The following is a 15,517-nucleotide window of genomic DNA, read 5'->3' on the forward strand; positions in this document are numbered from 1 at the left end:
GGTGTCCAGGAAATTTACATTGTTTGCACTGATCTCTGCTGTAAATCTCAGATTTAGTTTGTTAACATTGATTTGTGCTACAAACTCCAGCGCTTCTGTTCTAGTACCATGCCATATAATAAAAAGGTCATCTATAAACCTAAACCACACCTTAATCTTGGTAGTCATAATTTCGGCAAATTCCCTCATGAGGACTAGCTTCTCCCACATGCCCATGAAGGCAAGCGTAGCTCGGGGAGAAGCTAGCCCCCATTGCTACCCCTTGCACCTGGCAGTATAACAAGTGGTTAAACATGAAGTAATTGTTATATAAGCAAAATTCTATCATAGATGTTAACATTTCGCTGTGTTGTTTGTAAATAGGGTCTCTAGTAGATAAGTAATATTTGATCGCAATAATTCCATCCTCATGGGAGATGCTGGTTTATAATGAGGACACATTTAAAGCCAATAATAAGTATTCCTCATGCCATGTAAAGTTCTTGATTTTGTTTATAAAGTCACTTGTGTCCCTGTTGTACGAGGGTAAAGACTTGACATAGTCCTGTAAAAAGTAATCAACGTATACAGAAGTTTTTTCTAAAATGCTGTTTATTGCGCTTATGATCGGACGCCCCGGTGGCTTTTTTTCATCCTTGTGGATTTTTGGGATGAAGTACATCGTAGGTACAACTGGATTTTTATTAGTTAGATATTTCTGTTCATCCTTACTGATTAATTTCTTGCTTCGCCATCCAGAGAGTTTCTTATAGTATATTTGATACATTTCCTTTAGTGATTTTGTGTCCGAGCGCTTATAGCATTTTCTGTCATTCAGTTGACTCATGGCTTCAATTTTATATTCCTCCTGCCCTCAAACTACAATATTTCCTCCCTTGTCAATTTTCCTTATGATGACATCTTTGTGGTTTTTTAGTTTTTTCATTAGTTGGAAGTATTTGTGATGAGTTTGAGTTTGAGTTTAAAATATTTCTTAAGCGCGCGTACACCGAGCGGTTTCATGGCGCTGTAAAGTACTAAAACCCTGCGGGGGAGAAAGACAGGATCACAGAAGGGGTTTTAAGGTGAGAAGGCTTGTGTAAAAAAAAAGGTTTTAAGTGCCTTGCGGAAGAGTGTGTACTGGGGGCAGGATCTCAGGTGTGCCGGGAGGGAGTTCCAGAAAGCAGGAGCGAGAGTGGAGAATTTGGAGCCTCCCCATTTTTTGCGTTTAAATCGGGGAACTACGAGCAGTTGTTGGGTAGATGAGCGTAGCTCCCTGGGAGGAACATAGGAGTGAATTTCGGAAGTGATAAAAGCAGGGGCAGAGCCGGACCGGGCATTAAAAATGATGCAGCCCAGCTTAAACTGGGCTCGTTCCAGTATGGGGAGCCAGTGTAGGGACCTGAGGAGGGGCGTGACGTGGTGTGATTTGGACAAATTGAATACCAGGCGGGCCGCCTGGTTCTGGACCAGCTGGAGCTGTCGCACGTTGTACGCGGGCATGCCACAGTAGAGGGCATTGCCATAATCGAGGCGGGAGGTAACCATTGCCAGGACTATGAGTTTGAGTGCGGAGGGAGAGATGAACCGAGAGACTTTGAGGATAGTGCGGAGGGAGAGAAAGGATGAGGATACAACAGAGCTGACTTGGGAATGAAGGGAGAGTTGGTCATTCAGTTTGAATCCAAGAGTTTTTACAGAGGAAGAAGGAATCGGGGGGGCCTAAGGAGGGGGGCCAGAAGAGAGAAGACCAGGGACTAGAACAACCACCTGTCAGCACCAACTCCGTTTTGTCATGGTTTAGCTTTAGGTGGTTGTGATTCATCCAGTCCTGGATGAAGATCATAACAGACTGGAAATTGGATATTGACTTGGGGGAAGAAGATAGGGAAAAGATGAGCTGGAGGTCATCCGCATAGTTGTAGACGGAGACCTCCAGCTGTTGGAGGGCGAAGATGAGAGGGGCTATATACAAATTAAATAACAGGGGGGAAAGAGAGTAGCCCTGGGGAACCCCGCATTGAACTGCACGGAAGTCCGCCGAAAAGTCACCCAATCGCACTGCTTGGGTGCGGTCACGCAGGAAGGAGGACAGCCATACCAAGGCCGAGCCTTCGATTCCCGCCGCTCTTACACGGGAAAGTAAGATGGCATGATCAACCGTGTCAAAAGCGGCGGAGAGATCGAGGAGTACCAGGGCCTGAGGATGGTTGGTGTCCATACCCTCTCTGAGATTGTCAAGGACCGATAATGCCACGGACTCCGTGGAGTGTGCGGGGCGGAAACCAGCCTGCCTGGGGGCTAGAATCCTGCTCTCCTCCACAAAGGTACTCAGTGTTCTGGTTACATGGCGTTCCAGTACCTTCGCCAAAAAGGGTAAGAGTGAGATGGGGCGATAGTTAATCAGAACCGAGGGGTCAGCGCCAGGTTTTTTCAGGATGGGTAGAATAACGGCTGATTTAAGGGGTGAAATGACAATGCCCTGTGATAGTGAGCTATTAGGAAGGGTGAGGGGTGGCAAAACACAGGCAGAGTAGATATGTTTCAGGATATGTGCTGGGCAGGGGTCTAGAGGGGAACCGGACTTAACCAATGGCAGAAGAGAAAGGAAAGAATCTTCTGTAAGGAGAGGGATGGAGTTGAGACGTGGTGCCACTGGGGGACCCTGGGGGCTAACATAGGAGGGGGAAGGGAGGGGGATGTTAGCTTTGATAGTGGCGATTTTGTCATGAAAAAAAGAATTGAGGGAGTCACAAAGGTGCTGGGAGGGGGAGTGTTTAAGGGTGGCCCTGTCGAAGTATGCGAGGTCGTGCACAATAGCAAAGATTTCTCTGGGCCGATTTTCGGCGGTTAGAATTTTGGAGGAGAAATAGGCGTTCTTGGTTGCCAAAATAGATTTTTTGTACAAGGCCAAGAGGGTGACGTACTGGTTTCTAAGGATCGGGCAGTAGTGTCGCCGCCAGGAGCGTTCCGCCCGGCGGACGTTAAGTTTATGAACCTTCAGTTCCTCATTGAACCAGCAGTTTGCGTCGTTGGAGCGCCTGGATGATATCCGCCTTAAGGGGGCGACTAAGTCGCAGCCAGCTCGCAACCATGCGTTGATGGAGTCCGCTTGTCCGAGAGATGGCAACCCGTGAAGATCCGGGCTGGATGCGGAGAGTGTGGCAGACAGGGAGGCCACATCCACACGGTTCCATGAGCGCGCCCAGATGTTTTTGGGGAGGGAGGGCTTAAGGGCTGGGCTGAGGGATAGGGAAGAAGAGATGAGGAAGTGATCGGACCAAGTGCAGGGGAGGATAGACAGCGAAGTTACCGGGCAGTTGAGGGACCAGATCTGATCAAGGATGTGGCCCTGGCTATGGGTTGGGGCGTGAACAGCGTGGACAAAGTTGAGGGAGCGGAGCGACTCAGAGAACTCTTTTGATGTTGAGCATTCGGCCGGGTCAGAGGGCCAAAAGTTGAAGTCCCCTAGTACTTGTAAGTGATCTTGGTTTCGATACTTTTGTGTGATCAATCCAATTTTTTTATTTAATTTTTCAATTTTAGTACTGATGATTTCATGGTAGGTATCAATGGCATCATGAGTTGTAATAGGACAAAAAGTTGATTTCTGTTTACATTTAGTCAGTCCTGCTCCCTTGGTCCCACATTCCATAATCTGTGTGTTAGACTCAATTTGTTCCTGGTTCCACATCTCATATAATTCCCCTTCAGTGTTTGATCCTGGAGGTGTGGATTCAAGTTGTAGGTCACCCTCTGCACTGTCTTCAATTCGTTTATTTTTTATTGCAAAGATTTTTTTCAACTTGAGTTTTCTTATACCTTTGTATATGTCCGTCCGGACTCTTGGGTAATCGAAATTTTGAGGCGGGCAGTATGATAACCCCAGCCTCAATGTTGTTGCTTCATCCCTTGTCAAAGTTATTTTAGACACGTTTACCACAGTTTTGTTTGTATCACTTAATTGTTTCTCCAGTATGTTTTTTTCTTTTTTTGCACATTTTGATTTCCGGTTTGCTGCTTTGTACCTTTGTTTGCGCTTGTTGTTTGCACATTTGCGTTTGTCTGCAGCGGATTTCTGGATCTTAATGATGCCAATCTTTGGGCTGCTAATATATTCATCTCTTCCCCCGGCGATGGTTTTGTTCCATTGGTTTCCCCTGGGGGTTTTCTTAATTCAGATTCTTCCTCACTGTTGGATGATATTTGTTCATTTGAACTTCTGGTGGCTATTTCTTCACCCACCTTCCTTTGGCGAGCATTGGTCCTCTTGGCTACCGATCTTTGTCTTTGTTGCGATTGTCTTGCCGCATCATACTTTTTGGCAAACGTAAATATCTGCCCTACCTCATAATCCATTTTATCTCGTTGAAACTTTTGCGTTCTTCTTTTTTAATCTTTTCTTCTTCTTTTTTTATTCGTATTTCCATCTCCTTGCATCATTTTTTGACCTCTTCTTCTTGCCCCATTTTTCCAAGTTCTTCATTTAGGGCATCTATCTCATTTAATAGCCTAGCTCGGTCTATATTGGCATATTTAATCAGTAACAATGTAAGTCTTCTAGAGGAGTCTAAATTACATTCCGCCCACTCACGCATGAGTTCCAAGTTTGGCTCTTCATATGTGGGGGCAGTAAGGATTCTCAGACCACGGGGGATTCTTCCTACTTTGATATAGCTTTGGAGTGATCTTGATTCCCAGCATTTACTCATTTCCATCCTCATCTTTTTTTCCAACTGTTTCATTTTAAATTGGATGGAATCCGGGTTTGCATTAATGGCCGTGTCATTAAGTCGTATATTCCGACTTGCTTCCGGGGTATCTTTGAACATGCCAGTGGCAGCTGCCTCCCTTTCCTGGACAGTGTCGTTCGACATCTTGGGCAATTTGTGAATTGTTTAATAGTTATATTGCAGGAAAAACGGGGATTTTTAAATTTCGCCGATTCTTTTCCCGCTCAAACTTAGTTACTCTTCCTCCCCACAATATCGGTGTCTATGTTTCCGGTACCTGATAGACGGATCACCGAGGTCATTCAACTCCGTGGGCTCGCTCATCCACTCGGTCGTTCGCCTTGCGTCGCTGCCGGTACGTTGTTTTCACCTTCCTTGCTGTGGGGGGGCTTGGCCGTTTTTCCATCTTGGAATTGCGTATAATCCTCTTCGGTTGCCCTGGAGGAGGTTCCGTTTGTTGCCTTGCCCAAGTTGGAGGAGGGGTCCGTGGATGACCGGTCGGAACACCAGTCACTATATTACGAAATCCTGAAAAACCTAGCGCATACGCCTAAATCGCGAATGTAGCCAGAAGACAGGACACTGACCCAAATTCCTTCTTATGTTATTTATTTGCCCAAAGTTAAAGACGAGTTTCGCGTCTCCCGCCGCTTGTTCACTCGACAATGCAATGGCCAGTGGAAGGCATTTTTAAAGTGAAAGTGCACATTTCGAATCCCTCACGTGACATCAATCCCAATGGAGATAGAAAACATACTTCTTCATAACATGTCGCTGTTGTTTACATTTCTTTGTCAGAATTTACAATTTGGTGCAAATACGCAAACGTGCAAATGTACAGTAGAGTTAAAATAATGTCATAATAAATATCGGTAAAATACCCATTTAGACATTTAAAATCAACGCGATATTAAATCAATTCCTTATGCATACAATAGCATATACTAGTACAACGAGGGGAGAAATTCATTAACTACTAAGTAAAAAACTTTTTGTATCCCTAAGACCTCATGTACTACAGATTTCATATCCTAACTGTGCAAATATAAGCATAGACAAATAAAGGTAAAATACCATTTGTCAAACTGAAAACTCGACTTTATGTGCAAATTCGCAAAAGAAGGGGGCAAGGCACTTCAGTGCCGAAACGGTATGAGGAAGCCGGCAATATATATATATCCATCAAGTTCAGCCAACGAAACAAAGAGAAGCCAGCCGGCAGGATTTGGATCCATTTCTTTACTGAAAGGCATCGCACACAGCACAGGCTCGAACATCAGCCTCCTCATTCCATCCTAATGCCAAACGCGTTTCGAGATGTTAATCTCTTCCTCAGTGGCATTCATCAACTGATGCACGGCATCCTTGCACTCTTTAATTGTATCTGAGCCCCAGTGGGCGTGGCTACTAACATAGCCTTCTGGATATTGTAGTGCCATGTGAGTCCGTTTTCACAGTTGAGAATTAAAATTATATAAAATACCTCAGTGGGCAGAGGCTTACTGTCTTTGCCTCGTGTGTGTTCCATTTCATCTATGTCCTTCGTGGATACTGCCCTCATTACATAACGCCATATATATATATATAGTTCACCGGGTGGGGAGGAGGTGGAGGGTGTAAGACTAGGTCGCCCTCCTTGCATATACAACTAAAGAAAATCCAAGGTATTGGGTTTTGAGACCTAGTTCAAGAATGTGGCTCCTAAACCAGTGTGATCAGGAAAAACCTGAAAGAAAGAAAAATTCCTTTATTGAGTCCCCTCACTCACCAGGGTTTCCCCACGTTGACATGCTTCATCATTGGGGCCATCCCAGTTCTCTACGAACTGGGGTGTGCAGCGACTTGCGGAATTACGTAGGAGCACTTTTAGTGGAAGACTATGTGTGGTGCAGTGTGTGGTGGAGGCGATAGAAAGTGATTAAACATACCTTTCTAGTGGGCCTAAACAACTTTATTCTTGCTCCTAGGTTGGTATGACTTAAAAGGTGTTTGCACTGAGAAAACCTGACTATGATGAGTAGGAATCAGTGTATGATCAACATGTTTCAAGCTTCCCCTAGCTCTTCCTCAGGACCACACAGGGACCAGCCCTGTGTTTACCACTCATAATGTTGTAAATTGACAGCAATGGGTTAGCATTATCAGAAGCCATTCTGTATTTAGAAGTTATCTTATCCGTTTGGTGAAAGCCATTTTGTATTTCTGGCAGCCATCTTGTTTGCCATGTGCTGCCACGTGCTCGCCATGTGCTCTGTCCTCCCTCAGTGTTGACTGCTCTTGTAATCTGCCTAGAAACGAACTATATTTAGCATCTTCCACCTTCGCACATGCCCAGAAAGGCCTAACTAGTAGAATGCACCTGCTTCTCTAGTATAACTGTCAGGCTATTTTTGCTGCTGTATGGAAAAGTAACTCTCCTTCCACTTTGTTGAGCAAGCAGATCTTGTATACCCATATTAGTCATTTTGCATGCTTACATGAGCCAGGACTGCCCCTTGGTCTTATGCTTACTATGTACCCTTAGCATATATAAGGCCCCAGTTTTCAGAACTCCTCAGACTGCCTCATTCAGTTGCTAAGGCTTCTATGTGACGTAGTCTGACTCATTTGAGGTTAATAAAGATGTAACTTTTATATTTCAGCTACTGTGCCAATTTCTTCTTTGTTGGTTTAAAGGGACCAAGTATCAGTGGGACCCCTAAGAAGGTTTTTTGATTTCTTTACTAATGAATCTTAATAGGAAATTAAAGTTAAGGAAAGAAATAAAGAAAATAGAGTGAACGCTGCTACTAATAAAGCATGCATAACTCATACATATGATCGCTAATTCACGTTGTATATCTGTAATTGTAAAAATGGAGAAAATGCGTTAGAAACCAAACCCCCCTGCACTCGAGTGGGGGTACATATTATGTTCTTCCTTACTGCGCTCCTATGTGGGTGATTTGCTCCATAATGGTGCGTGCAGGCTTCCAAGGTGCCACTGTGTGAAGGTTGCAGTTAGTATGATGTTTAGCACCTTTCGACCTTGGTTATTTTTAGTGAATAGTTGCTTTTTGGACACATTTTGAATGGAATGTACACTGTTCTTTGTAGATACTTTTTAATAATCTGTGGTGTATTTCTCATGAAAGTTTTACTGTTTGCAAACAGTGTGGTATCCGTAGAGTAAGCACTGTTTACAGTACCCAGTTCTCTACTGATGTAAATGTGTGTATACTTGTAAAGCGCACTGTCGCCCCATCCATTCTCGGGGCATCCTGGCGTTGTACCCGCTGTGGAACCCTTCTCGGGCATCCTGGTGCTGTATACCGCTGTGGAACCCTTCCTGGCTTTCCCTGTGGGATGCCCCCTCCTGGGCACCCACCAGGTGAAGCCAGGCATCCCAGCGCTGTTGGGGCCGTTGTGGAGATTAAGCAAGCTATTGCCCAGAGTTGCAGAGTGGGACCCACGATTAGAATAGGCACCGAGGCGAGAATTATCAAGATCGCGGACATTGAGCCGAAGACCCTGCCATGTCGGGTATTGAACCCTGGTCCCGGGCCTGACCTCTGCTTCAGGGTCTGCCGCTTCTAACCAGTGAGCCACACTTCTCCACACTTGTCAGCTTTATTTCTCAATGAAGGTTCAATGAGTTTCAGGGGTTTAATATAGATAAAAGCTGTCCATAGTATGTCATTTGTTTTGGAGTTGACATTCACTATTTTTAGGACCTTGGCTTTCTGTGAACAGTTGTATACAGATTTAACATGGAGCTCAATTAGGGATTTCCTATATATCTGTGGTAATTGCTAATCAGAACTATGTTAGCTGTAAAGTGTATTTTATAAGGTCTGTGTTGCACATAATGCATTGTATGCTTTCTATACCTAAGGGAGTTGTATCTTTGATGGCAGTAACCAAGGCTGATTTTCTCCTGAGCTATTTTATACTTACTGTCAGGCCTCTAATGCATAGCAATTTAGAGAGCAATTTGCGGTAAAACGAAGCTTGGATCATGTCATCAGTGATTACATCAATTATGTAATTTGAAATGTCATGATTGATCTAATAATGATGTCATAGAACCTGTCATCTGTGAAGTCATAAACGGTGCATGATCGGGACACAAGTTCTAGTTAGTACTGCTAACTATATCTGGTCAATCTCATGTTTTTTCCGGGGTCCAAAATGTTAATGTTTACACTGACAAATTCACCTAACTATAATATTACTTTAACCTTAGCATTTTCAGTGAAAAAAACATATAAAAAAATTGAAATTCACCAGTTATAGTTAGCAGCACAAACTATAACTTGTGTCTCGATCATGCACCACTTACGACCTAACAGATGACTTAATTACATGTTCTATGACATCATTTATGAAATCACTTGATATATATATATATATATATATATAACCATGAGGAATTGTCTGTTCACCTAGAAAAGTAATTATCATGATCTGACGCTTAGAATGCAATGCTGATAGAATTGAAGCATAAAATGCCCTATGAAATTTTGCATGTACAGTATCAGCATGTCCGCAAAATGCCGCAAATAATGTACGCCTAAATTGTAAATACCACCTTGTTTTTAATTAATTCACAGATTCTATGCACTTTGGGACTAGTGGAGTTGATATTCCTGGATAGGATCCATTGATAAATTAATGAGGAAAGGTCGCTGTGATGCATTGCCATAAGATCAAGCATGAGATGCTGCTGAACCAATGTCCTGCACATAACTGCCATCCAAACCGAACCAACATCCTGACGGGATGTTACTTAACTAAAGACCATGTTTTTATTTACATTTGTAAATATGATAATAGTACTTTATGCCCACTGGGGCGGAATGTAGAGACAAGTAGTCATTTTTTATGTTTTTGTAAATAACAGCCCACTTGGGCGGTATTCGCTATAAGCTTGACGATGGGGGTAGGAGATGACCTATCTGTAAACATGGTGTTTTCCCTTTAAATTGTGGAATTGATTATTATGTTTGGGTTTTAGGTTGACATGATGGCGGAATCAAGTGAATATTTATAACCTTGGTTCTTTGGACTTTCATTTAAAATCTTGCTGCATTGTGACCATATAATGTACCACTCCAATATGTCCGCTCTTTATTGTGCACTGGGGGGTGTTTTGGAAAGTCCTTCTTCTATGTTTAAATTGTGTTAATGGTAAAAGGACTGAGATTGTGTATCCTAGACAAACGTGATCAAGCCTGTTTGGTGAAACGCGTTGTTTGTTTTGCTGCCGAATAAATTCTTAAGCACAGCAACTTCTGGAGTGTTGTCGTAACGTTTCCTTGTACATGGGAAATTTCTTTTGGATATATATATATATATATATATATATATATATATATATATATATATATATATATATATATCAAGCAAATGTCCCGGGCGGGGGGAGCGTCCTGTTAGCTGCTGCTGGCAGCAAAGGTCGGGACGCCCTCGCTATAATTGTTTAAAACAAGTTTCCTTCTTTTCAAGAAGACGCCGCACACCACTTCTATTTGATTTCAAGTATGTTTATTTTCCTGCAGGCATTCTCCACCTACGCGTTTCGGACTATTACAAGTCCCTGATCACGGTCATCAAACGTTAGTCCATCGTTTGTGTTGTGTATTTATACTGATAATACTGCTTCGCATTTTAGGATGCATTGTGGGATCAGTATGCCAAAACAGTTTTATGTTATTTAAACTAGCTTTATCAGTGCGTTCGTGGCTCACGAGTTAAGCAACATGCACGTTTCATGGGTCAGGTGGTAGTAGTCTATCGCTGGGTTTGGAGGCGTGATATGCTGACATTCAGTATGTCATTTTGCATTATTAATTACGCCTACACATCAATTGACTAAGGAGTCATTGGTTAATTATTGGCTGAGTGCCTGATTTCCTTCCTAATACTGCAAGTGCCTTTCTCGTATGCCTACCATGCACTGACAAAAGTAAAAAATTAAGAAAATGATTAAACTGTTTATCTATAATCGCATGTTTGGCTCATGTTTCATTGTGACATATGGAATATCTAATTTTCTTGCTTGTTTAAAGTACATTTTTAACGACTAGACTAGTCAAGGTTACAGTTCGGTTTGTAGTTTCATATCCTATGTTGATACAGTTTATAAATGTACATACATTTCATCATCCACATTTAGTCCCATCGGGGTTTTAAATCTAATTATTAATTTGGATTCAAGGCGTCGTAGTTGAGTCACTCTATCACCGCCTCGTTCATTTTCATTTATAATAGCCAGACCTGCATATCTTACATCTTTCCTGGTTTTTCTAGGGTGTGTTTTCTGATGTTTGGCAATGGCATAACTGTAATCATTGTTTTTGATCGATCTGATATGTTCAAGTATTCTTTTTTTGAGTGGGCAAGTTGTTGGCCCAATGTATTTTTTGCCACAATCACATTGAAGTTGGTACACGACGAATTGTGACTCACATGTCATCTTGTCTTTGATTTCAAAGTTTCGCCCTTTTGGGTCTTTCAGATTTTTCATAATCTGGCCAATTTTACATGCCTTGCATGTTTAGCACTTTGTAAATCCGTGCTGTCTTTTCTCTAGCCAGGTTAGAGGCTTGATTATTCGGAAGTGACTATTGACCACTGTGTCCTGGATTGATGGAACCTTGCGAAAGACTATCAATGGCCTCTCTCCAATGATTGGTCCAATTTCAATGTCTTTCTTTAGTACGCTCCAATATTTGGTCAGTCTTTGTTATATATATATATACACACACAACACCAGAACCTGAACACATGCACTTTTCTCAGCATTTATAACAGGAACGGACCTCCACACAGGAAAAGTTGATTTCTTCAGTACTTTATTATCCCATATCACATCATGACACCTTTCAACCGGGTCACTCCTCCTTTGTGGAGAAATCAGTTTTATGATATAGCTTCCCGAATGTGTTTCAGCCATAGCCTTGGTAACTGGCATATTTATATATACTCACTGAACCTTTAATTGACTGAAACCCGCATTTATAGTACGAAAACTAATACTAATGGCCATTGAACTTCCCCAGTTATAGTTAGATAAAGTATCCATCACTCCCCCCCCGAGCGTGCACAGCTTGTTATCACCATACCTTGACCTGCTGAGGATGCCCAGCCTCCTTTGTGCTCAGTCTTTGGCTTGGTGCATTGGGGTTTGCAAGCAGTAACTGGCTTTTAACCAAGCCCTTTGCCCAACCCATGTGGACAGGCTCCACGTGCTGTATAGGAACTTTGTTTGTGTGTAGCAAGTGTTGGCCACAATTTTTGTAGAACTTGTGCCAGGGGGATTGCAAACCGTCAGTGGATTGTGGACTCATGTTAGACCTTCTGCAGAGTCCATGTGCCTTGAAGCAGATTCACGGAACCCGCAAAAGGGTCAGCATGGGTCCAGGACATTTGCCCTGAGTTTGCAGTCCCTTCCCTCTGAAGCGTGCTGTGGGTTCACAGACCCGAGCCAGGGTTGAAGGATCATGGTGGCCACCTTGGGAGTTGCAAACACCAGCCCATGAATCAAAACTCCATGGCAAACTGCATTTTTTATATTTAATTGAAGAGCCAGTCTAGCAGAGGGCTTTGGGTCCATGGACTCCACTTTAGATTCACTGCACCAAATACATGACAGGAGAAACAGCTCCTTTGTTAAGTCATGTTTGAATATTTTTTCAATTATTGAATTTGCAGAGGTTCACGGAACTGGGTTTGTAGAACTCTGCAAATTAATGGTCTAAATCTCTCTAAATTTTAACCTCTTTATGCAGGTAGACTTCATAGATTGATATGAACCAAGTTTTTCACTCACTAACCCCAAGCAGTTAAGATCTGATATGCCAATTGTTATGCATTGCTGTGCAGCGGAAACCAAGTTGAACATGGGACAAAAAAGATTTTGAACTCCCAAGTGAAATTTTGCTTGCAGCTACTGAAAAACCTGCAAAATGGTTTACTCCATATTTGGCATAAACGTTTACTCAAAAATAGTGCCTTTTGTGGTTTGACGCGAATCAGATCAGTAATTTTTAGGTATTAGCATTTTAAAAAGGTGCCAATGGACTTGGAAGTGTAAAACGTTTCTAGATCTTGTAAATTGAAAATCAATTTGTTGAGTTGCTTATAACTTTTGCACCCTTTGACAAATATGCCCTGAAATTTAGCAGACAATTATGGGCTAAAAGTAAACTTCAGGTCTAAATTTATCTCTGTGAATTGGGTGGAAAGTATCTTAATATTACTCTTGGTATTTCCAAATAAGTAAAGATCCATCAAGAGGGAACCCAGTTAAAATGAGGTGGTGAAAAATGTGTGTTTGGTCATATTTGTGGTACTATCCCATTCATCTGTGCAACCTTTGGCAGAAACTTTGAAGGTTTAATTTTCTATTACTATGTCAAGTTTTCTGCCAATGCTTCAAAGGGTTGGGGACAAAGTTAACTGGGGGGGGGCAGGCAAAACAATTTTAATTAGTGAATAACCTTGTCAGTATTTGAGATAATCTTCATCAACAGTGGTATGCACTTAGCAACCTACACATGGTGCAATTTCACGCAGGTCCAAAGGGTGCAGGTGTGGGGGGGTTAAATTAACGGGTGGGAGTCAAAGAATGGAGGGGTTAAAGTTAAAGGGCAGGTGACAAGGTTGATTTGCAGGTAAATTTGGCACAGAGTAAATAATTCACACAAACTTTGGTAGACATGCAGCAGGTTTGGCTTTCTGGTGATTATGTTATTTTAAACAAATCCATCAAGCTGGGCAAGAAAAGGTGGGGGAGCAAAAAAAGTTACATTCATTAAAAACTTTGTCACTGTTTTGCAAATATGTGTGAAATGTGGTAGGAAGTTAGCAAATTAGGCCCAGTGCAATGCCTTTCCCCTCTGCACAAAGTGAACGGTGTTGGGTGAAGGGCCTAGCTGAAGGCTATCTGTATACAACACTGAATGGGTAGGTGGCTGGTGAATGTGGGACATCATTAAAAAATTAAATTTGCAGAGTAAAACAGTTAAAGGTCAGTTATGGTTCAGCTAACACAATGCCGACGCTCAGCATAACTTGCGCACCTGCCATGCTCAGTACAACCTTTAACTAGTGGTACATAAAATAGGCTAGCTACAAGAGCAAAACATGGTCCTAAACTTAGTTTCATGGTGGCACAAGCAATGGTTAGTTGACTAGACCATAACTGGCGAATTTCAGCTTGTTTTAGGATTCGATTTGACACCATAACTACACTATCATTATGTTTTTTTCACTGAATTTCAAAGTTTCTTTAAATAATTGATGATAGTGGTATACGCAAACCCAATAATAATTTCACTGTATGCTTTCGTTTGTCACTGTGTGTGTGTGTGTGTGTATCTCTGTGTGGGTTTGTGTCAAGCAAGAAACAGAGCACTGTTCACAATGAATACTTACAAGAGGTAGTGAAAAATGGCAGTCTGCAAGGTTCATATAACTCATATCACTGTCTGTTCCCCTTCTGTGAGGGGATATTTTATAAATTGGCACCTATGTATTTAGCAACATTACACTTTTTATTACTATTTTGTTTCTTCCTATGATGTAGTAATGTAATTATCTTTTTGTCTTTATAACGTGATTAAAAATAATATATGATTAATTGATAATATTTTTCTGTTTGTTCATAAATAGGCCGTATTATACCTTCTTCCCATTTTCCCTGGGGCCACGTTCCTGCATTGGACAGGTATTTGCACAGGTACGAATTTAATGCTAGGATTCTATTGTCATTTATTTGGCTATTTGTAAAAACAGATTGAATTTCCCTCTCATGAGATTAATTCTGTAGATTGTTTTCGAGTCATGACTTTCAATGAGAGGTCCTCAGAATTCTTAATCCAATTGCCAAACGACTTAATGTGACATGAACTGGAACACCATTTACTCCCATGTAAAGCTGTAAATTAGGTTACATTTTGTTCTCTTTAATTATTTGGTGTCAGAGAATCTGCTGTACTGCTCCTCTGCTTTGTACTCCTTGTTCCTTGTAAGTAAGCAGGTATCTTCTCTAAACATGTAGTCCTCATGGCTATGATTTTTGTAGACTGTCTTTGATCACACCACCCCAGGATCCTTGCTCCTTTTGCAATATGTTTCTTAAAGACTCAGAACCTACACAGCAATATCTACAAACTCTGAAATCAATGAGAGATAATTTTGAGGTGCTGGTTATGGTCATTTAAACTAAATGTGTTAAGAATATTTTACAGCACAACTCCTAGACATGACACACATCAGCTTCATTCCAGAAATACGTTTGCAGCTATGGCCAATTTTTGGTCACCTCTTGGTCAGGCTGTCATTATAGTAGGGTACCCTGTTTGGCTAATCATATTTTTTAAACAAGGTCTTATTCGGCCAAGTGTAGTACTGGTTCCACTTCTAAAGAGGACATCACTGGGAAATGGTGGCCTTCTTTGAGGGCTTGGGCAACGTTTGTGAGCACCTCCCCTCTTGTTGATTGATATGTGAATAACACATTATGTTTTAATAATGTTGAAGCAACCACAATGATCCCTTAGTAACTCAAGTTGCAAACAGGATGTCCCAAACTCATCTTATGAGGTCATGGAATCTTCCAGCACTCTGGCAATCCCTTTTGAGTCAACACACCATAATTAGTGTTGGCAGATAGAGGTCTGCAGTGTCCAAATTAACATGCCTTCTTCCATGAACAAGGGTGACCTTTTGTCAGCGATGGAAGCACCACCTCCACATAGAAGGCAAGCCCATTTGCACCTGCCCACACTATCACACTTCCGAACATTCCCGACTGCTCT

At 41.9% G+C, this 15,517-nt stretch overlaps 1 protein-coding gene across 2 annotated transcripts in view; it reads left to right on the forward strand.

Annotated features, from left to right (window-relative positions):
* LOC147690171 (cholesterol 24-hydroxylase-like) overlaps positions 1-15,517 on the forward strand; it is a 399,802-nt gene that overhangs the window by 351,198 nt on the left and 33,087 nt on the right. For both annotated transcript variants that reach the window (XM_086937764.1, XM_086937763.1), the window contains exon 15: positions 14,370-14,436. In XM_086937764.1, the coding sequence (XP_086793890.1) occupies positions 14,370-14,436 (67 nt within the window). The remainder of the gene's footprint in view (positions 1-14,369; positions 14,437-15,517) is intronic.

Source organism: Lissotriton vulgaris, chromosome 9, assembly GCF_964263255.1.
Source record: "Lissotriton vulgaris chromosome 9, aLisVul1.2, whole genome shotgun sequence".
NCBI lineage: Eukaryota > Metazoa > Chordata > Amphibia > Caudata > Salamandridae > Lissotriton > Lissotriton vulgaris.